The 26,098-nt window shown below is 32.8% G+C and overlaps 1 protein-coding gene across 2 annotated transcripts in view; it reads right to left on the bottom strand.

Annotated features, from left to right (window-relative positions):
• Positions 1-26,098, bottom strand: part of LOC118201974 (calpain-5-like) — a 155,829-nt gene that overhangs the window by 90,631 nt on the left and 39,100 nt on the right. For both annotated transcript variants that reach the window (XM_035374123.2, XM_085809711.1), the window contains exons 5-6: positions 14,873-15,081; positions 8,615-8,807 (exon numbers count right to left, since the gene is read on the bottom strand). In XM_035374123.2, coding sequence (XP_035230014.1) covers positions 8,615-8,807; positions 14,873-15,081 — 402 coding nt within the window. The remainder of the gene's footprint in view (positions 1-8,614; positions 8,808-14,872; positions 15,082-26,098) is intronic.

Below are 26,098 nucleotides of genomic sequence, written 5' to 3'. Positions count from 1 at the left end.
AATACCCTTTATTTTAACTCTGTAGCAAGCAGAAGGAAGAGCCTGATTGAGAATGGGTTGGATAGCTTCACACAAAAGTATATGGTATAATAAACTATGTTCCCACTCCTGCTAATGAAAACAATTATGGAATGTATACCTCTGCTTTAACTCTGTAGCAAGCAGGAGGAACAGTTTGATCAGAATTTTAGTCTCATTAGTCTCTTCACTACTGTTGCCAAGAAAATGAAGTCCTACCCTGTATTCATGATCTCAAAGCTCTGAATGCCACTAAGCGCATTTTGAAATTAACCCTACCCAACAAAAGTAATCTTTATAAAATCGGTTTTTAAATGAACTACCTGAATTTTTACATGCATTATTTAAATGCCATTTTTATAGTATAAACAGAAAATCCGAATATTTCTAATCAAAACAAAAATTTTTAAATAAATTAAAGTTCAATGTTAGTAATAATGAATATATTTGCATCTTTAAATTAGATCAATACAATTTATACCCATACAATAATGAAATAGAAACACTTAAAAATTTAAATATCAGTTCTTATTAGATATCCAACTGCCATACTTACATAAATGTTATAGCCATAGAATATAAAATCTAAAACATTCCATTTCAGAATATTAAATATGATACAGTGACACCTGTGACACTTCACACCTTTATCATATTTTGGCCACATATCACAGTATACACATGGAGGGAAGTCCAGTGCACCATATACGATATGCTGAGAGTGAAGAGGTTTAACTCTGGGTTAAAGCCTTGACAAATCTCACCTTTTCTTCATGGAAGGCAGGCAGACCTTCTCAAATTCTCACACATATAACAAAGAAATGGTGGAGTTCTGGTCATTAAACATGCTATCCACATACAAGAATCTAAACTAAGGATACAGTCCTTAAATGTTTCCATGCCTTGATTCTAGGACATCCTGTGAATTGAGTCAAGGCTAATTTAGTACAGCTAGTTCTCAATGAAAAATAATAAATGAATCCAAGGATTTTGTGTGGCATATTTGGATCATTCCTGACAAAAATTAATTAATTTTAAAAATTTAAATTCACTGTCATTTATAAAATTCTTCCTGTAAAACTAAAATTTGATACCCATTACTTGAAAAATTCATTTATAAACTTGAAAAACTGAAAACATTTATAAACTTTAAACATTTATAAACTGAAAACATTACATGAAAAATTCATTTATAAACTAAGTTCTGCTTAAAAAAATGCTAAAAAATCTGCACAAAGTATTCATAACACTGAAATTCAATACGTTAAATATTCATGCATGTTAAAGAAAAATCAATATCAGAAAATACTCCATTTTCAACCCATTAGTAATATAGTATAATAAGACAAATAATCGGCATATTCAGGACTTTCAGTGATGTTGGATTGCTGGGCTAATGCCACAAAAATTATTATTATTGCTGCTGCTGCTGTTATTATTATTTATTATTATTACTACTACTACTATTATTATTAATGAATAAATTGGTGCCTCAAGCACTGAGGCTGCAGTGCTATGAGAATGAATTATATAAATCGCACAAACTGACATCATCAAATGCATTAAAATTAACCATATGATATTTGGTACTTGCATTTGCTGAATTAATTCCTTTTTAAATTTTTAGCCATAAACAATAGTGGAAAAATTCAGAGGAAGTCCAAGCTTCAATGGTCATTCTGTATCAATAGTAACTTTAATACTGTTCAAACTGCCAGTTGTAAAACTCAACTATTGCCAAACAAAGTGTGGACTGGGAGAGAATTACAAAAAAGGCCATGCCCACCATGTGCTCCTGTGACAACAAAAGGTGAAGAATGTATTGAAGAATGAAGGAACAGCATACAGAAATTTTGAAAATGTATTTAATGAAAACTCACTGAGAAATAAATCTTTACACTGTCTAATTATTTTTAATCAATTTCTGCTTTTAAATACATAGTCAGTACATGATGTCTTTCCAAAGTTCAAATTTCCATTTACTTCAGACTCCACTTTGTTCCTAAAAAATCCTAGAATAAGAATATTCCTTACACAGTGCATCTATAAAAATTTAAGGTGAAGTTCATTTAAAATTAAAAGTTAAAGAAAACATTTTTCCTTCTAAGCTTTCAATATACAATGCTAGCAAGTCTATCCAATACTTGGAACATACATACAACAGGCTGATTCTTTTGTAGAACTCATCCCTTGGATTATTGTTTAAGTCTGTAACTATGGTTTCCTGAATCTCTTAAATAGAATTAAAACAATGACCTTTGAGGGTAGACCTCATTTTAGAAAAGAAAAAGTAACCTATAAGTGGCAAATTTGGTAAATAAAGGGGGTAAAAGAGAGTGTAATATTTTAGTTTCTTAAAAACTGTTTGACAAGAATGGAATTGGGTGACAACAAACTGTCATTTAGCACAAAACAGCTACTTGATTGAACCTTTTCGTTTTCATTGAGCTTCCTGCCTGTTTCTCATAGGGTTTGTACACATTTCTGCACACAGAAATTAAGGACTTTTAAGGACCATAAATGAAAAAATTAAGGACCTATGAGAAAATGGGAACTGAATAAATTCAATTGAAGATATTATCCATGCCTGAATTTCACTTTTGTAATACCATCCTAAAAATAAAAATAGATCTGTATGTAGGATGAATTATTATTAACAAAATTATTAATAAGTTTGAGAATAAAATCAACTTAATAAAATATATCAAGTAGCGTTAAATATTTTACACTTATAATAGTTGGATATATTTGAAAGAAGATTAAGTGACATTTTATTTATGTTTTACTAACAGTTAGGTTTATGCTGATTTTTTTTTTTTTAAATGTTTCATTTTATCACATACTTGTTCAGTCTAGAGATGTAAAATGAGAAGTAAGATCATAATCAGCATGATTCATAACTAAAGACGATGTTATCACCACGGTAAGGCTTGTTATGATTAATGTTGCCTAGAGAGAGATCTGCTGATTAAAACAAATCTGAAAGGACTGAAGTAGGCATGTTTGGCAAGTTTTGAAAGTTAGCTGGGCTGTCTGTCACAGTTAGTGTCACAGCTTCGTGTAGAATTCCAGGGATTGTAACCAGTTAATATACTTTAAAGTTCCAATAAAACCACTAAAGCACCACAGGTGATAAGTTATTTTGTATTATTTTAAGTCTCACTTGATGTAAAGAATAAATTTTCCATAAATTTTTTAATTTTTGTGTTTTATACTGTAACCTTGGTAAGGATTAATGAAAGGCAATAACTCGATTTAATATGCAAAGATAATTTTTAAGGGTAAGAAGTTAGTTATAAATAATTAAATTAGGTAGCTAAATAACCTTAGTCATTGTGGACTTACATAGTTACTGTTAAATTTTATTTTTTAATAATATTTGTTAAAAATTTTATTAGATTACAATTCATGTAATTTATGACATTGGTTCTTAAATTATATTAGGATACTTACACATTAAAAGCTATAAAACTTTTTATGTTTTGTAACAACAACACTCAACAAAATATTTACGTGCCTTTTTAATTTGAAACCTTCCCAGACATTTTGGCTAATTTATATCGATTTCCTTCTCTTTAAGCATCTTTTTTAACAATAACATAGATGATAATAGCCATGAAGCAAATTATCGCTATGTCTGAAAGTAACTACAATGTCAAAGTTTTAAATAAGGCTCTTATTTAAAAAGAACTTAAAACATAAAGGCATGTTCTGATGCTAACAAAATCAATTACAGCTCGTGGTGATGTAATTAAACAAGAACATTCAAAATCAAACTAAAAATGTGGACTAGTAGTCAAAGAGTATACAATTCAATTTTAATTTATGCTGGCTCAGTAACTCTATCATATGAAGAAACACAAATGGGAAATTATAGAAAAGGGTGAAATCATAAACAACTGGGTAATTTACATAATAATAACTGTACATATCTTTGAAGAATAATTTTGTTTGCGTATTCAGTTTCTTTCTTCAACACACTGCCTTTTCATTTTAGAATTTTTGGTTTTAATTAAGGATTTCTGTTATTTGAAAATTCACATAGAACATATAGAAAAGCTGCTAATATTATTTCTTTAGCAATATGAACATTCAGAAGAATTATGAAATATATATGGTAAGGGCTGGTTATAAAGCTGGTGTAGCAGAATTTTTAGAATTTAGTAACATACCGAGCAACAAAATTTGAAATGTCATAAATTTTAGAATTTAGAGCAGGCACTGGAAGCACATTTTAGGAAGGCTTTAGGCAGCAGAATTTAGAATCCACAGAGATATTGCATCAAGTGAGAAAATGCCCAGCGCCAGCTCTGTGTATGAATGCATTAAGGCTTAGATGAATCTTTTAAATTGTCAGCTTTCAATTCCTTTATTAATAAAAATTCATTTCTATAACGCCTGTCCATGTGATAAGATTAGAAGCATTTGATATTTTCCATGCTTGTGTCTAGAGAAATATAGAGAAAATAAAGGGAAGATAAACATGTTAAGAAAAAGATTCTAGTATCAGAAGTAAAACATTCAAATATTATGTTTTCATTGTTCTTCCAGACCTTCTCCAAAATGTAAGAAATTCTTTGCAAACTTTCTGCAAAATACATCAATTACATGTTGATAGTACTGGTTTATAAAATATAATTTTAAGTTTTAATATTTTGGCAACATTGATATTTTCTTAAATTGTAAAAGAATTGAGTTAAAAATGTATCTGGCATCTAAAGAGATGATTATGGTTTTGTGGAATATGGTAAGGCTTGTTATGATTAATCCTATTTAATAAAGTTTTCTTTTTATATGTTACAATAATGTGTTTTATATTAGAAGTAGATAATTCCTAGAGAATATAATTTATATGCCTACTTCAAACCAACATTTGGTAGCAGAGAGTGTGGTTGTCCCCTCTGCTAATGAACTTTCATATGGAACATTGATGTTGTTTAGGCTTAACAACATCGCTAATTTCTCCGAGATAAATTTGACTTATAATTAGTAAATATAAATTAGCAAATATGGCATATACTATGATAAATTTTACTCACATAGAAAAATTAACTGATGATAATTACCTTATATAGGCAAATAGAATCAAAAGTAAATTAAGAAGTTTCAAAAATTGGAGAAGTGTGATAGAAGCTAATGAAATAAAACAACCATATAAAAGGGATGATGTTAATTTCAAAAGTGAAATAAAAACTAGGGAAATATGGGATGATCGTAATGCGATAGCACGAAATGTAATGATTCAAACTATAACAGCTCCACAAGCATTCAAAATGCAAATGAAAAGAATGCAAAGAAGTTATCAGAGAAAATAAAAAATAAAATGGTGGCAAGTATAGAAGATATTCAAATCAAAAGTAAGAATTAACTGAAAATTAATCAAAATGAATCGGTAGATGATTATATGAATAGAGCGCTAATTCTGAAAAGTAAAACTACTCACGTTGGGGATGAAATAAGAGATAAAGAATTAATTTACTTCATACTAGAAGGACTTAGAAAAGAATTTGATGTTAAAATCATTAAAAGCAATAAAGAGAAATATATAGCTTTAATTAGACAAGCTTTAAAAGAAACAGAAGAAAAAATAAACAAAGAGGAAAAGAAATAGAAGTATGTTCTAAAGCAAAAGAAAACCTGATAAATTCGAAATATGAAAGACGATGCTTTAATTGTGGAAAATTAAGATATTTAATAAAAGATGTTGGAATAATAATAACATAAAATGCTTTAGCTGTGAAAAATTCAGCCACAAATCAACTGAATGTAAAATGAAAACCAAACAAGAACATCGAAAGCAGAGAAATTTAACAAATAAAACTTATAAATGCCAAGCAAGGAAAGAGAATATGAATCAGCAACATGCTTATCTGAAGTATGTAAGAAAATCAAAAGCTCATGTCTTATTCAAGACAGAAATGATGGAAAGAATGAAATAGATGAACAAGAGAATAAAAAAATTAAATGGATTATTGATTCAGGAGACACATCTCACATGGCAACTAGTAAAGAAATATTTACTTATTTTAAAGATGAAGAATGACAAATAATGACAGCTGAAAAGGCGCCATGATGAAATCAAATGGTATTGCTAACATTAAAATGCAAACTGATAGAAATAAGAACATCTTGAGAGTAGAAAATGTTCTGCGAGTACCGAATTTAAGTGAAAATCTACTGTCAGTATCAAAAATTGTAGATCATGATTTAAAAGTAATTTTTACCAAAACTAAAGCAAAACTGATCAATAAACATGGAAACTATATATAGCTAACAGAAATATAAATGAATTTTTACATCATGTCGTTTAAGATATATTGGCCAAACAAAAAGAGCATTGAAGTTTCGTATCAAGGAACATGAATCTTATGTCAGAAAAGGGGAAATTAACAAGTCTTCAATAGCGTATCATAGCTGGACTTTTAACCATAATTTTGATTTTGGGTCTGCAAAAATCATCCAAAAGGCTTCTTCCATAGGCGAATTGGATTTTCTTGAGGCTTTTCACATTCACAAAGATTTAGAAAGTTTAGTTAATGATTTGAAGTCCAATCCAGTCCTTCCTAATGCCTTTAAAATTCTACTGTCTTAATTCAATTATTTTTGCCGATAGATGGCGTTACCTCCTCGCACTTGGTACTACCAGAGGGTATAAAAATCTGTTCAGTGGTTGCTTTCCATTATTTGAAGTTCAGATTTTGAGCATAATGTGCATTTGCTCCTCGCTCCCTATTTTAACTCCGCTAATATTTCTTTATGCTTGATCAGACAGCCTGGCTCAGTAAAAGTAGGCGGCCAGTGCAACTCTGATTAAAAATCTAGTTATAACCACGTGCAGTGCTGATAAGCACCACGTGTTTCTGTGATTCCTATTTTCTTCTTTCTATGTATTTCTTTCTCCTGATGAGGAGGGACCTTTAGCTGCCCTTGAAATCGATTGAGTGTTTCATTATACCTACGCTAAATATAAGGTTGTTTTTTACGATTTTGATTGTCACATTAGCGTGTTTCTCTTCTAATCTAAATATTAAGCTTTTTTTTTTTTTTTTTTTTTTTTTTTTTTTTTTTTTTTTTTTTTGGTAAATATGATACCCTTTAGATCATAATTGCTCTATTTCATAAATTACGGTTTCATATTTTTAATTGTATAATTTCTGCATGCCATCTTACCAGATTTAAATTCATGATTTATAATCCGGAAAAAACCCTAATCTGGAATCACCGAAGTCCCGACAAGTCCGGATTACGGACTTTGTACTGTAATTAGTTGGCAGAATGGAACTTTATAATATGACATCAAAAATTAAAGTGTTTTATTTTAATGTTATTTTTCAAATATAATTTCAATATATTACCATTATTTTAATGAAATTTATCAATGTTACGATGTTTTAAAAAATCGTCAAAAAATTTCCAGACCTCAAGATTAAAAGTGTTCTACAAAAACTTATTTTAAAATTGCCAAAATCTTGATAAGTCGCCAAATTTAGAACCATTAAATAAAAGAATTCACATCGCCAAAAGCGAAAAGTCGTTTAAGAGCTCTTCATTAGAAAAAATGAATTTCAAAATGCTCAAGATTCACTTCGTACAAACTCCAGCATCCTACCATTTGCATTAGTAATAGGAACAAATTATAACCCATTCAAAAGATCCATATATGTTAGTGAATTGCCAAAAATATTCCTCCAAAATGCTAATTCACACTCAAAATGGCAGTCGTAAAAACAGACAGAAATTTCACATGATTAAAATTAAGGACCTTCAGCCAATTTTGGCCAAAATTAAGGACTTTTAAGGACCAAAAATCGATTCCAAAAAAAACTAAGGACTCTTAAGGACCATATGAACCCTGTCTCAGGCTTAAATTCTTTCTTTCTAATTGAAAAAGTTACCAACAAGCCTTTGCTCAGGATTTCTGAGACTAAAGTTTCTGTGCTCATAGTGCAGCTTCTTCAACCTAAGCAAACAATTGCCATTTTGTCTCAGGACCAAAAGCAAAAAGTGCCATATTTTATCTTCAGTTACAACTTGTTTGAAAAGTCAGAACTTATGTCTGCCATTTCAATCAAATCAGAACATATATAATCGTCTTTCTATTCTGCAGTCAATGAATGGACATAAGAAGAATAACCCTGTCTCTTTTATTGTGAGCCTTTCAAGAGCAACATCTTTCCAAACATTACCAAATAAAATAATAGTAGTGCCATCTTAGCCTGGAATATTCATTGATTTGAAAGCTCAATTAACAGAAGTGCCTAACCAATAGATACAATGCTATCAGGCTTAAACTGCACATGAGACAACTTTCTACTATAATCCTTACACATACATTTCTGGTCTCATCTCAAATAAAATAGCACTAGATAAGTTAATCACCCACAGAAAATCAGCATTCAACAAATATTTCAAATAAGAAACAATATCAAAAAGAGAAAACAGTAAAAGGACAGCAGCCTCTCAGATTGCCTCCAAAGCATGTTTTAAAATATTAATAAATTTAATTACAGTCCTCATTATTTAATTCAGATTACAAATTCAAAAATTATTTATTAATTAATTCAATAGAGAAAAAAATAAAAAATAAGATACTTGCAGAAATAGCACAACTCAGTAAGGAATGGTTTTCACTTTCTGAGCGCATCATTCGGAACAGACTAATCTTTTTTTCATCATTTTCATAGTATTTCTCTTCCTGAAGCTCAAAAGTTTCTGCTATTCCACCAGTAAAATCAATAAGAGCATCACACAGATTACCACCATCAAGATTCTCATACGCTCCTGCAACCCTAAAACAAAGCATCTTTTAACTTAAAACAACATTTTAATTCCTAAAAATTATTATTTTCATTTTGCACTTACAAATTTGAATTGATTAAAAAAATAAAATTATTAATCCAAACACTTCAAATTAATATAAAGTAAGGATGCAGCATGCACACCTAAGCCATGCAGTAGAAAAAACTACATACTACAGTACAAAGTCCGTAATCCGGACGTCCATTATCCGGAATGATGTATAATCCAGACCTCAAAGCCACAAACTTTTGTGTGCGTAAAGCATTTACGCATACGCATTTAATGTATAACGGACAGTATAAGCTGGGCTAAAATTATCTTTACTGATTCTAAGGCATTTCAGTTACTGTTGCAGATTGCGCTGTTTCTTAATCTGCTGATTGGATCCAACTTATTATTTTTTGCAGACTAAAAGAGCAATTTTCTAAAAATTAAGCTTAAACTTATAAAAATTAAGCGATAGTGAAGAAAGTGACAGAGAGGTTATTGAAAACGATAAAATTTCGATTGACAAGTTAGTCAGTATTCTTGACACAGCAATTACAGGACTTGAACAGTGAAACTCTGTAATTGAACAAAAAATTATGTCTGATTATAGAATCAAAGAGAAAGTATTAGCACATAAAACGAAGCAACTTAAACAACTTACATTGAAAGAAATGTTTAAATAAAGTAAACAAATAAATATTAAGCCTTTTTTTTTTTTTTTTTTTGTGTGTGTGTGTGTGTGTGTGTGTGTGTGTGTGTGTGTGTGTAAATTTTGATACCCTTTAGATCATAATTGCTCTTTATTTCATAAATTAAGGTTTCATATTTTTAAATGTATAATTTCTGCATGCCATCTTACCAGATTTAAATTGATGATCTATAATCCGGAAAACCCTTAATCCGGAATCACCGAAGTCCCAACGAGTCCGGATTATGGACTTTGTACTGTAATAGTGATAATTAAAGCTGATTTTCTTGTCATATACTATGTTTAAAAAAAAAGTTTTAAAACAAATAGATATTAAAAGGATAAGAGAAATGCAATATATGCTAAATGCAAGCTACATTGTTAATAAATTTAATTAAGTAATACATTAAAAGGTATATTTGGTAATATAAAAATACATGATAATTTCATTTAATGTAACTGAATCTATTAATTTCAGTCCATAAATATTAAAGTGCCAACAGCATTAACAAGTATTCTGTATAGTTTACTGAATCTCAAAAGTGTTACAAATTTAAAAGGCAAGAGAAACAGTTAAAATTAGGCAAAAAAAAAAACTTTGCTATAGATTTTGAATAAAAGTATCAATTTGTGGTGGACCAGACATGAGTCCCTCACCTTCAGGAGCAAAAATATCTTCGCAAATGGGAGAAGCAACAATCATTTTTATACCAAAAGCAATGGGCAGAGCAAGGCCAACACAAATGTAGCACCATTTATTGAGAAAAACAGTAATGAAACGTGAAAACTCTGATATTAGAATTCTGAAAGTGTTAGGAAGAATTGGAGTGGACTTAATATCATTAATCGAACACGAGAAATTTTTATACACATGCAAAGCTTCAAGGAAATGAAATTCACTGACTAAAGAAGCTTTGTGAATCATTTTTTGAAGAACTAAAGTCAAAATTGTGATGAAATGTCCAGCTATGATTAGCTATCAAAGTTTTTTTTATTATTATTATTATTTCTTCCTTCCGTACACTTCCTTGATAGATAGCACTGCATTTGTGGTTGCTTTGCTCAGTCCATTACATTTGGTATAAATATGGTTGTCGCTTCCTCCATTTTGCAAAAATTCTTTTTCCTCCTGAAGTTGAGGAGCCTGTGTCTGAAAGACTGAATTTTATTATCACTTAAGTTAACACCATGTTTAAGTTGATTTAATGCCTAATTTTAACTTTCATTTCATCAATAGAAACTGTTTCATTAAAAAAGAAAACGTTCAGTATAATAATAGAGTTTTAAAAAATAATTTTTACATTGCTGTTTACATAGTCTACCTCAAGGAAAAACATTAATAGACAAGTAAATGGGCAGCAATTTTTCCACTAGTTAGAATTTATATCTAGAGGGTGCTAGGTTGGCTTCCAGTGATGCAAGTCAGCATTCTAGTGCATTCCACACATGTTCCACAAATTTAAATACTGAGAATGCATGGGCAACTTCATCTGCCATATTCTCTTATCCTCATGATAATCAATCACCAGTGCAATGTTATGAGGACAAGAAGTATTATGCATTAGAAGGAAGTTACTACCAATTGCACAACAAAACAACTTGACATAAGGGTAAAAAACTTAATCTCTGTATATTTCAGCATTCATACTTGCACTGCCTAAAATGTAAAGGTCAGTGCAGCCATTCAGAATAATAGTCAAGTTCCTACAGCTGCAGTCAACTCCACTGCAATATCCTCTGCGAAAAAGTCAGATGTCTTTTTCTTTTAGCAATTGTTACTAAACAACAGTACTGAAACTCTTGTATGTTTTCAATTTTGACATGGCTATCTACTTACACTATTAGTGTCTTTAACCATTTTCAGATCCCTGACAAAATGCGTTTACCTACTTTTAGGTCATTATAGATCTGTATCAGCAACTGTCCTGCTCCCATTCTTCCAACTGTATGCCATTCCTCACAATCTTTCAAATGTGTTCTTGATGATAAACTCCACCTTCCACATAAGAAAACTTTATCCAGTTACTCAAACAGTCCTAAAGATTAGAATTTGAAGTACTCTTCACATTCTTTTCAACAAGTGCCAAATGAACAAGTGCAAAAATTTTCACATTTCTAAGTACAAGGGGTGATCAAATGAATAGGTATGAAACGACACGGTGGGTAGAAATGTAGACTTTATTCAAAATATACACCATAGGCCTGAGCACAACGATCCCACTGATGAACAAGCCACAGGATTCCTTGTTCCCAGAATTCCTGTGGCCGTGACGAGAGCCAGTCCTTCACAGTGTCCTTGAGTACATCGTCCAAGTTGAAGGGCTTCCCTTTCAGGTGTTTCTTCAATGGACCAAACACATGGAAATTGCAGAGCAACATGTCCGGACTGTAAGGCGGATAGTCCAATGTCTCCCACTTGAACTTGGCCAGTTCCATGTATGTGACTCTGGAGACGTGTGGACATGCATTATCATGGAGCAGAACCACACCCTCCGCAGCCCCAGTCTTTTGCTCTTGATGGACCTGCGTAGGCACCAGAGTGTTTCATGGACGGAGTTAAGGGTTTTTCTGTGCTTGAGGAATTCTACAAGTAGCAGACCTTGAATATCGAAAAAGACAGTGAGCAACACCTTGCCTGCTGATCGCATGGCTTTGAACATTTTAGGGGGAGGTGACGCATGCTTCCACTGCATGCTGTCCTGCTTTGTCTCTGGCTCGCAGTGATGGCACCAGGTCTCATTACCTGTAACGATCCACTCCATGAAAGTGGGGTCTTCTTGATACCGAAACAGATGTTGCAGTGCTAGCCCCATAAGCAGTTCTTTTTGCTGGTTGGTGAGCTGCTTCGGAACCCAAGCAGCACACACCTTCCGATATCGCAACCTGTCTGTCCACACGTTTCCATAACTGACATCCACCTTCACTGCCAACATTCGCAATGTGATACGCTAATCACTTCTCACTCGGTCATCCACTTTGTCGATGAGATCGCTCATGATGACAGTGTTTTGCCTGGCCTGGTCTCAAGTCACCACCCACACTCTCACGGCTTGCACGAAAACGGGCACTCCATTTTCTGACAGACTTGTCAGAGACACATTTCTCCCCGTAAACTGTCACCATCCGGCGATGAATAGCTGCCTGTTTTTCACCTTCCGCTGTCAGAAATCGGATAACACCTCGCTGCTCCTCAGTCGTCGAATTCTGCAATGCGAACGCCATCCTATCCTCATACAGACTGCCGCATCATTTGGAAGCCCCTTTTGATAAAAGCCTCTGCTCTCTCCTGCACATGTGGGCGCCCGCGCATGCTCCGATCCCGGTCAGAGACTCCAATCGCATCCCGAGGTGTCTCGCTACATTCTCCCATGGCAGAATATGCAAATATTTAACTGTTACGTTTTTACATCGTTTCATACCTTCACATTTGATCACCCCTTGCAGCAAATGTGAATCCCATGAAACTGTGTGATAAATGCTGACACTGAGCTACCAACAACCTAGCTTTCACTGCACTTCACTTAAAAGAATTAAAAGCACCCTTTTTATACCTACATGACAAAGCACACTACAGCCATCTGCTTAAGATTAGTGATGCTTTTATGAAGCATTTTTAAAGGTAAGCTGGCTTAATTGTATGGTACACATTGGCAAAACCACAAAAACACCCCATTTGCCACAACTTCACAATCTAAGAAAACTACAGTACTTTATAATTAAATGCACCTACCTGAAAAATATTCACATGGCAATATGTTATCTGCAAAAATGCACAATCCATAGCATTGGCAAAATGTACTTATATGGCAGCCCAGGTATGGGTTCACATACAGCAGATGAGAGCTGATTTCTGCCTTCAAATTTGATGATCACTTTTTCTTATTACTGCTTGTTTTTATTGCATTCCAGTACCTTTTTTTTCCTTATAAGAAATTGTAATGGGATTGTGAAATCTGCCCACTGATGAAAAACAAAATGTTGCATTTTTTCAGAACTTAATTACATTTTGACCATTAGCAGAGAATGCAAAAACTCGCATTTTATGAAGATGTTCTTCACAAAAAAACAAAATTTCAAATTTTATCAATAAAAATTTCTGCGTCATTGCTGAATTTGTGCAATTCCCTGATATATTTTTAAAGTGAAAACATAATTTAAGAAACATAATTTTAAATAATAAAACATTAGAATTTCCCTAAATAAAATATATTAAAATAATATTTTGAAACTTTTATTTCTGCTTTTCCAACTTTAAGTAGCACATAACGAACTTAACTGCTTTTAAATCACTTCTTCAGAACTATTATTCCATTTAGCAGCTCATTTTAAACCTATTACAAAACATTACAATACTTCTAAAATTCATCTGTGACAAATTTAGGAAGTAATTCAATAAGTTCAATAATCAGAAGAGAAGCCAGTAATTTCCAATTAACTTAAGAAATGGTGTATTTACTAAATTTTTAAAACAGTGGAATTTACAGAAAATTATACACCAATAGCAGTTTAAGTGGTTGAGCAAAAGAAACAGAATACCAGTGAGTTTCAGCAAACCAGGGGGTGAAAGTTGCTTACAGCTACTCCAATTGCTTCTCACCTCCCTGTACATACTGATTTGATAGTACGTTTAGGTTAATCACTAATGTGCAACAAATGTTCAGATTACTTAATTACCATCTTTCATAAGTACATTAATTAAGCAAAATGTAAAACGTGATTTTGTAATTTTAAATTTCTTCACCGTTTTAATTCAGATATCCTTGAAATGTTCGACTGAGAATGATATATTTCTATTTTATTTGAAAACAGCTGAGGGGGATCACACAACATATGAAACAAAACTTGGGATTTTCATACATGTAGTGAATATTTTGGATAAATTAACAGGTGTGTTTTCACTATCTCAATGGCCAACAATTTTTTCATATATATTTATACTCACAGGGGCAAAAATCTTTTCTTTAATTGTGCATTTTAGGAGGAGAGGGGATAAAACTGTGTACTTTATCTAAGCAGTAAAAATGCAAAAATATTACATTTTTGAAAAAAACAGTCAAATAAAACGTTTCAATAAAGTTAATCATTTATTTCAAACGTTTATTCAATTCTGTAACTGAATTTTACACAACAGGATTAAATTACAAATAGATTTTATAAAATGTGATTTCTACAAGACAGAATTTGCTTCTGCACAACAATTTTATGGTACTTCAGTGACACTATATACAGTTCTGAAACAATATTATGAGCTTCTCAAAACATAACAGGATAAAATTGCAATGCTAGAACTTAACTTTTACATGCTTAACAAACTATAAATATTAATTAGATTCAACATAATGAGATAATACTGATTTATACTTATAGACTAAATCTTACTTAGCATATGCCTTTTCTAAAAGAGCACCCCAAAATTCATTCTTATCTCTTGATTTGATATATATCAGTTGCCCATCAATAGTTGGAAGTCTATCATCAATAACAATATCGTACCAGCCATCAAATAACCAAAACCGAAAATGAAAAATACCAGCATAATTTTCAGGATGTTCATCATTCCATTCCTGCTCTTCAGAATCTGGAATAACCTAATTAAGAGATAAAATTCGCTATATAGTGTTCTCACATTTTTTTTTTTTTTTTTTTTTGCATCGAGTTATAACAAGAAGGTGAATAAACTAACAAATTTTTTTAAAAAAACTTACCTGAAATTTTAATTATGCAACATTTACATTCACTTATTCAAACCATATGGCCAATATTTTGTTTATTAAAAAAAGAACATTTCGAATTAAGGTAGAGAAAAATTATTTTAACATTAAGAAAATAATATGTGAATTAGAGTTCTATATGGATAATTTATTTTGCTTAAAAATTTTAGAGCCTATTCAATCAGCCTTAACATCTAAAATGAGAATATTTTTCTCACTGTTAGTAATACTTCCACCCGTAGTTGTTGATTAATTCTTATTTAATTTCTAGATGCTATTTTCAGACGCATACTTTATGTCCAAACCTCAGCTGTATCAGATCTGCTCACTTTATTTGAATTATGTTTTTAAAACTTGTATTTTTCACTTGTTAAAATTAATCTTTTACTCTGCTCAAAAAAACAAAGGATCACCGTATTTTTTAAACTTATGCTCATGTAACGTGCAAAAGTCAATTGAAATCTACTGAATACTAATCTAATGCACAAAGAAGTCAGATTTCTTATGCATCAGTGACATTCAAATATACAGTCATCGTCAGAATAGTCAGAATGTATAGTCGGAATTCAAGAATTTAACTGTGACTTGAAAATCTCATGTTATGATGTTTGAATTGCACAATATTAGGTTTGACAGCATTCCATTTTGCAGAAAGAATTTGAGCAATGTCTCAATATTATGAACTACTAAAATCGACGGCTTGGCAAACAACAGGATGCCTGAAAACAGATAAATCACAAAGGCATGTAGCAGATTTCTTTGCCAGGATTTGAAGTATAATTTCTCAACTTCAGAACTATTATTCAACTATAAATGATGTTCACAGGAAGTCAGATCAAGGCCATCCACATGCAATAAGAGAAGCCAAAAATTATCTTGTCCGTTAACAGCCCTACCACAAAAGAAAGCAAAATGCCTCTTATCTGCAATAGGTGGTTTTCCAGGCTAAAGGATGAAATGCTTCAACACAAACTGTTTAAGATTGCAACATCAGTATGATCTGTATGCACACAAACCTGTAATTTGGGTTCTCCTAACCATTAGACATCACAGGATGCAAAGGAACCGAGCACATGAAAATAATCACAGTTGAGCTAGTGCATAGTTCTGTTTACAGAATGAGTCAAGAGATCTTTTCGGAACCAGATGATTGTCCTGACTTCGTACGAAGAGAATGTTACACAAGAAATAATTTTAAATTTTGTACGTGAACAGTCATAGAAACTCTAGAGATAGATGGTTAAAAAGGAATCAATACAGGTAGACATATAACATGGACATCATCAAAAATGGCAGTTTAATCAGTAGAAGGTACAAGGAGATGCTTGCCATATGGTAGTAGAAGGTACAAGGAGATCTTGCCATATGTCCAAACCATTGGTCATACATTCCATTTAATGGACAATAATACTTGCTTAATAATAATACGCTTGTCTTGTGGAAGGTTTTAATTTGAAACAGAAAACTGAGTACATTGAACCAGCAGTATGCTCACCCAACCTGCATCCAGTAAAGCATATATGGAATCCTTTACGAAGACATGTTGCTGCTGAAGCAAAGGTTCCTCTGACACTGCAACAGCTAGAGATTGTCCTTATGAAAAAGTTTAACTCTCAGAACATGTTCAGCCACCTGATAAATTTCATGTCAAATATATGCTCAGACATTTTAGCAATTCAGGGACAATACATACTTTTTATAGTATCACATGAACTCCTCAAACAAACAATTTAAGTGTTTACTTCTAAAAATAAGATTCTGTCAACTCAACAAGTGCTTGAGATAATATTTTAATTTCTTAAATAGAATAAAATAATTTTTATGCCAAATATTAAAGTAACTTGCATTTAGAAGTCTACACAGATTCATAAAATGCAATTTTTCTCCAAAAATTAATTAATATTCATATTCTTTTAAAAAATAGCTGGTCCTTTAATTTTTTAGCAGTGCATAAGGCTACTCTTATCCCTGTATCTTAGTTATAAAACAATATGCCATTCTTTGACTGCTGAGCTTGCTTAACTCTGATATCTCTAAAACTACATTCCTCCTTTCTAGAAATGAAACTTTGATAACTTTTTTAAATACTATTTTTATTACTTTTAACTACTATCCCATCACACAAATCATTATTTTTACTCTACATTTAAAAAAATGACTGCTGCACTTTGTGATCTAAACATTAATAAACTCAAAACTAATTTCAGGGCCTGCTACACCCACAGTTGTGTAGGAGGCAGCTGATTTTGAAAGAGCTCTTATAGTGAGTGCATAAAGGTTGGCAAAACATGGCTGAACGTTCTGAAAAAATATTTCTCCAAATTTGTTTAATCTTACATAAGTTGAAATTCCACCTCAGTAACCTATGCACGACATTCTAATATTTCCAATTCAACAGTTGATCTTACTCTAAAATAATAAGCAGAAAATGCACGGTTATTTCATCTATCAAACTGTCCTGTAAATATAACACAAACATAGGCAGGAAACATTTATAGCTCAAGGTTGTGCACTTGATGGCTAAAATATTAAAAACAATTTCAACATCCTTTGTGCATGATAAAAATAACAGTTAGGTACTTTTCAACTTCAGGAAACAGAAAGTAGGAAATCATTGAATTGGTAGAACATAACTTTAACCCCTTCGCGCCGACTGTCACGTATACGTGCCAGCAACGAACACACTTATCTACCGGCTGACGCGCAGGCGTGCCAGAGCATTGTTGCATTCTCTACCGACTGTCACGTATTTGTGCCAGTACCTTGGAACGTTTTTCAAACTATAATTTCTGCCACAAGATGGCACTGTATGTCCATATGGTTTCAGATACATGTACATTAGACCTTCTACTCGAAATGAGAGAAGCATGACTCACATACACGTGTTTTTGATTATATAAACAAACGGGGAACTAAATGTTTCCGAATGGCGTGATTTATAACGTCTCTTTAAATCGCACTTTATTCGCACATGGTAGTTGTTTATTGTAAGTAGAAGTTTTATATGCGCTAAAGCGTTGAGTATTTCCATTTACAGTTCAGTTTTTAGAAAATAATTAGATCTTGTTAGACGTGAATTCTTTCTGTTTTTACCGTTTCAATGTCGAAGCGTCGAAAATGTTTAACAGAGCATGAAATAGCAGAAATGATGCAAAATATTTCAGATATTGATTCTGAAATTCTGATATTCTGATATTGATTCTGAAAGATTAACTGAAAGACATTTTCCAAAACTTTGTTCAGAAGAGACTGATAAGAAAATGAGACGACGATGCTTCGTTTGTTCACATTCCCAGAAAAATCCTCCAAAACGGCAAATGAGTTATTACGAGTTCAAGGAATGTAACGTAGGACTGTGTGTAGATCCCTGTTTTAAAATTTTTCATACGAAAAGAGAATTTTAAGTAATATATTTAGTTTTCAGATGTATAATGTTAAAAGTCATAAAATGGTGAGTAATTAAAATAAAATGTGTAAAATATGCATTTAAACAAGAAATAAGGTAATTAAAGTATATATATAAAAATATCTATAAAGCATAAGCCGTTTAAATACTCTATAGAGCATTATTAAACAATGCATTGATACTTCGGAAATTTTATGGATTTAGGCTTAGTAGCAAAAAAGCCCCTGGCCCTGGAGAGGCGCTCGCGGAAGACACTGCCGGCCTCCGCGATAAGCGCGCGTTTTCGCTACCCGGCTCGAAGGGGTTAATCAATGTCTGACTGACTCAAGAGGTCCAGAACCATATTTAAATGTTGCAGGCAATTATTTTAGAATTTATTCAATTAAAGAAGATTTGATGGTATTGATACTGAAAGCCTGACATTACCACACAGGCAAAAAAACAAGCTACTGTGTTAATGCATAGCGTACGTTAGCTTCCATACAGGGAAAATGTGAATAACTGAGTACTGCTGCTATTGCATGGTGCTTAATTCTAACAGTAGTTCTTAGCATAAATATGTATAGAATCTAGTTATATATATACATGGCACCAAACAGTGCTGAATCTTGGATTTTTCCAAGGTTGAGCAAATGCTTAAAACTGCCGCTCTCATCCATCCTCCTTTAAATTTCTCTAACAAGAATTAAATTTTTTAAATAAACACAGAAATAGGTAGATTTTGAGATAAAATGTAAAATCAATTGTATACTAAGAAATTCTTTATGTGCCATTTTTTTTTTTGTTATAAAGGAAAGATACATACTAAAAGTTACATAATTAAAAATTCACACAACCCGTCCTAGGGAAATTGCTTCTCTGGTGAGCTTACATTCAGATGCAGGCAGGAATGCTTCTAATTCTCTAGTCCTCGCCAACATTTGTTTTTCCACTCTAGGAGAATCACATCCCTAAGCTTGTCACCACTCTGTATTCATTGCATACAGGTTAGATTATTTAAAGATTGCAAAGCAATGAGAGCTATCTACCTAAGAGGAGAAATGCCTTCATCGAGAGCTTTTTAAGGGAAACTGGTTCATATTCATGTTACACATGGGGAAATTCAAGAAAACCAACATGCAGTTAGCCCATTCACCTGGGTTTGAAACCAACCCAGACTGAACTACAAGTATTCAGTGGTCTTACTCCCTGGGCCACTGGTAAGGTTATTTATTTATTACATGTTCCACCAGTAAGTACTATACAGAAAGGAAAGGATACCCGGTAAAAGACTTTTTAAGGGATCTGGGTGCATTAGAAAATGCCCATGCAGCCAGCTCGTTACCTGAGGCTTTGGACCAAACTACCAGTGTTCCGCGGCTTTTACGGGTCAGCCACAGATGAGGCCATTGCATACAGAATACAGGCTGTTGCCGAAAGAAACAGATTACAATTCATACTTCCTATGTTATTTTTCATACTTCCCATTTCATTAGTAATTTTAAGTTCTTACCTGTCCTCTAACACTGTTAAAATATTATGGAATTGAGTAATGAAAATTAAAATTTTACTCTCTGAGCCTTTAGTTCTTCAAATAAGTCTATGGCACTATCATAATTAATTTCACCTGCAATTTGATTTTTTATTGCCAGAATCGAGAGACTTGAGAAATGCTTCTTGCTAATCAGTGATCATAGACAGTTTTTAATAAGTTTTAATTTGCTAAACTTCGCTCACAGCTTGCGGATGTAGTTTGAAGCATGGAGTAAATCCGCAAGGCAATACAAATATTGTACAGATATGATCGGAAACGCAGTGTATATCCACACTACGCAAGCATTGGTTCTTTTATGTCACTTAATAATAGTGTGGCTTGTTCTTTAAAAACAGCGAGTTCCTGGCAGAACTCAAATGTGTTTAGGTCTCACTCATATTTTCGTGCAAGATCTGTTCCATTATTGAATAGTTCTTCAGTTGGACATATTCAATATTTCATGACCACTGAAAAATGTAAAATTTGAATTTAATGTAGTATCTTTTATCAGACTCGATCAAATACAATTTGTTTTACTTTAGAAAATAGTTGAAGAGTTTGAAATTTTTGCAATTTGTCCTCGCACAATTCATCATATTGCTTTTTGTGCTTTAGAATTCATTTATTTGTCAGAATAGACTCAACTTCAGTTTTTTTTTTTTTTTTTTTTTTTTTTTTTTTTTTTTTTTTTTTGCGCTACTGTTTTAAACTCTCCTATCCAATAATCCATACAATTTTGAGATCTTTCATTAATGTGACAGAATATGCAAGAATAATATCTTCCTTTTGAATTCCAATATTTACTCGATTGATTTTGCAAAGAATATTAGCCAAAATCATCAGATTGATAATAAATTCAAAATTTTTCACACCATGTAGTAGATTTCATGCATCTACTGCTTCCGATAAATTTATTAGAAGGGCTTTCACAGCCACATATTTTGACAAACCATTCCCTCTGGCAACTTCCTTTTAAGTTATTTTTGTACATTTTTTATAATATCCCATGGCGTAGTGGATCTAGCAAAATAATAAAATACCTTCTGGATAATTCCAAATAGGTTAACTGCTTCTGGGCACGATGAGGGAAAATTCACACCGACAAGTTCAGGGAGTGAGCCAAAGGCACAAATTTAGCCACGTCATTCATTTCTGTATTTTTGCCTAGTACCCCTTTATAGGTACTAGCCGTATTAGACCAGTGATAAGACTGACCACGACATTGTCCAATGCCCAAACCACCAAGTGTCAGTTTTTACAAAGAAGAAATATATGCTCCTGTCTTTCCAACAACATCTTTCAAATTATTAAAGCTTCCCTTTATTTCACACACATTATCACATTTTCTTTCATATGAAATCATCTGGCTCATTCGTTCTTTACGTGACACATCTGGAGTGCAATCGAATATCATTGTGTAGTATTTGGTTTCTTTGATATTGTTTAAAATGCTATTTCCAACTGTTTTTGCCAATATGTCAATAATTTAATTTTGAATTATCTTTGATAACTATGACACATATCCCTTTTGTAGATGCTTTAACTGGTAAGAGTCGAATTATGTTAGGCAAGCAGAGACATTAAATTCAAAAATGTCCTTAACTAGGTTGAGATCACTTTGCAAACAGGCTGTTAGGGATTTCCCCAGTCCTGCGGAATGACAGTTTACTGAAAGATGCAATACAGCATCCATGATTATCAGCATGATCTGTCTCCATTTTTCATTCTCTATGTCACTCGCAGAGACTTAATCACTCAATCAAAATCGTAAAAACAACCTTGCATTTAGCGTAAGTATATTAAAACACTCAATCGATTTCGAGGGCAGCTAAAAGTCCCTCCTCATCAGGAGAAAGAAATACCTAGAAAGAAGAAAAATAAAGGGGAAGGAGTCTCAGAAACACGTGGTCCTTATCAGCACTGCACGTGGTTATAACCGGATTTTTAATCAGAGTTACACTGGCCGCCTACTTTTACTGAGCCTATTTTTAACTTCGCTAATTTTCTTGTCCTTTATGTTACATGTTTGATCAGATAGCCTGGCTCAGTAAAAGTAGGCAGCCAGTGTAACTCTGATTAAAAATCCGGTTATAACCATGTGCAGTGCTGATAAGGACCACGTGTTTCTGAGACTTCCCCTTTATTTTTCTTCTTTCTAGGTATTTCTTTCTCCTGATGAGGAGGGACTTTTAGCTGCCCTCAAAATCGATTGAGTGTTTCAATATACTTACGCTAAATACAAGGTTGTTTTTAAGAATTTGATTGTCACATTAGCATGTTTCTCTTCTAGTTTAATCACTCAATGTGATTTCATTTCTTGTATTCGAATTTTCCATTTAATCATGCTCTCTCTGCGAATTTCATATTTACTCATGCTCAGTTAATCTTTCTGAAGCTTTTTTCCAGTTAATGAATCCTGTAGCACACAGTCAGATGTAGCGTCAGATGTTTATGGAAAATCATGCATAATGTACAAAAAAACTGGATTTTCGATTTTAGAATATAAACCAGGTGGAACTAAAGTCTACATTTTCTGTATGTTTTCCATCTAATAATGCAGCCTGACTTGCTGCATCTAATAATGCAGCTTGTTCCTGATTGTTCATTTTTCCTGTGACTGGCCAACTTTCCCGGGTCCCAAAAATCAAAAGCTTTTAAGTCTTCATCTTTCTGCTGTCTATCCCTACCTAAATGAGGAGATTCTTTATATCCTGTCTTCATGTCCTCCAGCTGTTCGTTTGAGATCAACAAAGAAGGTTGTTCTTTCAAATGCTGACTTATAGACTGTTTAGGGATGATAGTAAAGATTCATCATTTTAGTCATAAAATTGTAAGAAATATTAATATCCTCTAGAAGAATCATCAGAAGTTACAACAGGATAGGATGCTTTACCTCTTCTATGAAGCCATTTTTTTTTTCAACTTAGCTACAATTTGTTTTCCCTCTTCAGCCCTATCTTTGGCTCTTTTTCTCTGTTCTGCTCCCAAGAAGTTTTTAATACACTCTTACGATTTATTTTACCCTAAATAGAACACATTACGACTTGCCTTAATAACTAAAATCTGGTGTAATTACACTCAAAAGTCCTACAGCTGCATCTGCAGATACATGCGCTAACTAAATGGTTGCATCTCACTAAATATATTGCAGACTGCTGAAAGCAGGCATATTTTTTATTAAAAAAAAAGAGTATAAAAGAAACCTCAAAACTAAAGAAACATAAAAATAATAAATCCGGCTTTAAAAGAACAAAAACATGTGCCACCCTTCTGAGTAAAGTCAAAGGCGCAGCCAACTGGCAGGTGCCAAAAAAAAAAAAAAAAAAAAAAAAACTGAATGCCTTCTTCCATTTCCTGAAGACACAGTCTACATTGATGGTTTGTCGTATATACCTGACTTATACTAATTTAAACTGTTTTATTGATCCAGGATGTTCCAAGGTTGATTTTTTTAGGTGCATTCTTAGAAAATAGTTACGATGCTTCTCCATTTCCCACAAGGCATTCCTATAAAAACAAGGTGCCTTGAAGTTATTGTTCTACTTCTCATATGAATAGCCCTTGCTCAGTGAGAGGACAAAAGAGAGACTTCAGGCATCTCTGACAGGGTAAGTCTGATCATGTCAGAGATGCATTTCCCATAAAAGGGTGCTTAGCATTTAATTATACATCTTATAAAAAGAGGTTTTTAAACCTGGCCTTATAACTACTAATATTGTAGCAATATTAACCTCTTGTTGCAGCAAAGCTAGAAAATGTTCCAAATACGATCCAGCACCACCTTGAATTTGCCACCCTCAGCACGATCCCCAGCTTGCTCCCCCCCCCAAGTTTCTGGAATGCTAGAAAAACCACTGAGCTATCCTAAGGGGAAGGATGCCTTCATGGAGGACTTCCTAAGGGAAACTGGCTCATATACACGTTACACATGGGGAAAACCACGAAAACGCCCATGCAGCCAGCCCGTTCGCAGGATTCGAACCTCGGACCGAAATACCAGTGTTCAGCGACTTTACCGCTCGGCCACTGGTGGGCCAAAACCTGTGGATGGAAGGATTAAAGGTGTTCCCCAAACTGTTAGATATCAAATTAAAAATGAAATATGCACCTTAGGTAAGCTGAAAATTGTTTTTTAAATGAACTGCATGTTTTACTGAGACATCCACTATACTAAAACTGATACAAATTGTTTTCATATTTGGTTCTGTACTTTTACTCTCGAGTCAGTAAAACAATTCAGCAAGAAGGCACTGCAGAGGTACTTACTACAATGAACTGGAAAGAAAATAATCTATGAATAAACTTCTTCAGAACTGTAGATCTTTTGACAGAAAGGGGTTTAAGCAAGTAAGTCATTCCTTTGATATATTCAACATTACCTGTGAATTTAATGGCCCCATCAAGGGCCAGGTGATTAAAGAAGGCTAAATACTGAGAGTTTGACCACAGCCAAACAAACTGGCTACGTGGTTGGTTTTCAAGGTTTACATAAATAAAGCCCACTTCCCTTGGTTACAGCTGAAAACATCGCAGATGAAAACATCACAGAAAAAACACTGCAAGGCGAAAACGTCGTGGTACGAAACTTCGCGGGAGAAAATAAAGCAAAGAGAAAACATCGCAGTTCTAAAACGTCGTGGTACAAAATATCATCAGCGAAAATAAAGCAGTTCAAAAACTTTGCAATTTAAAAACATCAACGTCAAAAATATCATGGTAAAAAAATAAAGTATCTACAAATCATTGCAGACATGCATTTTTCAGGCTTTAATAATTGTAAATGGATATTCACATGATAATTTGTGAGTGTAGGATGGAAAGGATAATTTTTACTTTCATATTTTTTGTTAACTAATTAATTATTTAAAAACAGAACTAGAAATGTAAACAAAACAAGAAATAATCTTCACTATAAGGGTATCAGATTAACAAAAGTGAAGAAAATAACCTCACAAATAGCTTAACAATTTTTTTTTTAAGATTAGATAAGTCATGCAGTTAATTATCTTCCTTTTTCTCTATTCTTTTTTAGATTATACTTTTCATGAAAAATTACCAGTAAAACTTTATAAAAAAAATATTTATTAATGTCCTTTGTTAGTTAACAATGACGGTTTAAAATTAAGTGGTATAAGTGGCATTAATTTTCTATGCTCAAGTTTCCATTTTATATTTTCAACAAATATTTATTAGTTAACAAAAAATGTGAAAGTAAAAATATCCTTCTTTCCATCTTGCACTCACAAATCATTATGCAGGTATCCTTTTACAGTTATTAAAGCCTGAAAAACGCATGCCTGCGATGCCATTGGCATGCGATGATTTGTAGGTACTTTATCTTTTACAACGATATTTTCGACGACGATGTTTTTAAACTGCAAAGTTTTTTAACCACTTTATTTTCGATGACGATATTTTGTACCACAATTTTTTAGAACTTTGATATTTTCTCTCAGCTTTATTTTCTCCAAAAATGTCTTGTTCCACGATGTTTCCGCCTTGCGTTGTTTTCTTTACAACATTTTCATTCACGATGTTTTTCCTACGACATCCTTTCTTTAGGTCTTCCATGAAAGCATCTCCAATTTAGCATAACGAGCATTTATGTGCTTTCTCATACTCAAAAAACTAACCTAACTAACCTTTAAGAATTTAACAGTAAATAAGAAAGGTCAAAATAGTAGGACTCACCAAGGGTCAAATGGATAACCCAACACCAGAAGTACAATATGGGTAGTCTTTCTACTCAATGGGTTACACGCAAGAGACTTTTGTATTTTCCCCATGTTTAATATGCAAGAGATTTTTGTATTTTCTCCATGTCTAATATAATTACAAGCTAATGTCTCTTTGAAAGTCTTCCTGAAGCTATCTATAGCTATACCATGCTACCATTGCTATCCATAGCTGTACCATACCTGACAGCTATACCATGCTTTTTCTTAATCAAACAATGGTAACAACCAAACAGCAGC

Source organism: Stegodyphus dumicola, chromosome X2 (genome assembly GCF_044657685.1).
Source record: "Stegodyphus dumicola isolate Sdum_Otavi_A_Nest chromosome X2, ASM4465768v1".
NCBI lineage: Eukaryota > Metazoa > Arthropoda > Arachnida > Araneae > Eresidae > Stegodyphus > Stegodyphus dumicola.
The sequence above is the reverse complement of the archived record's forward strand: the minus strand, read 5'-3'. Positions and strand labels throughout refer to the sequence as shown.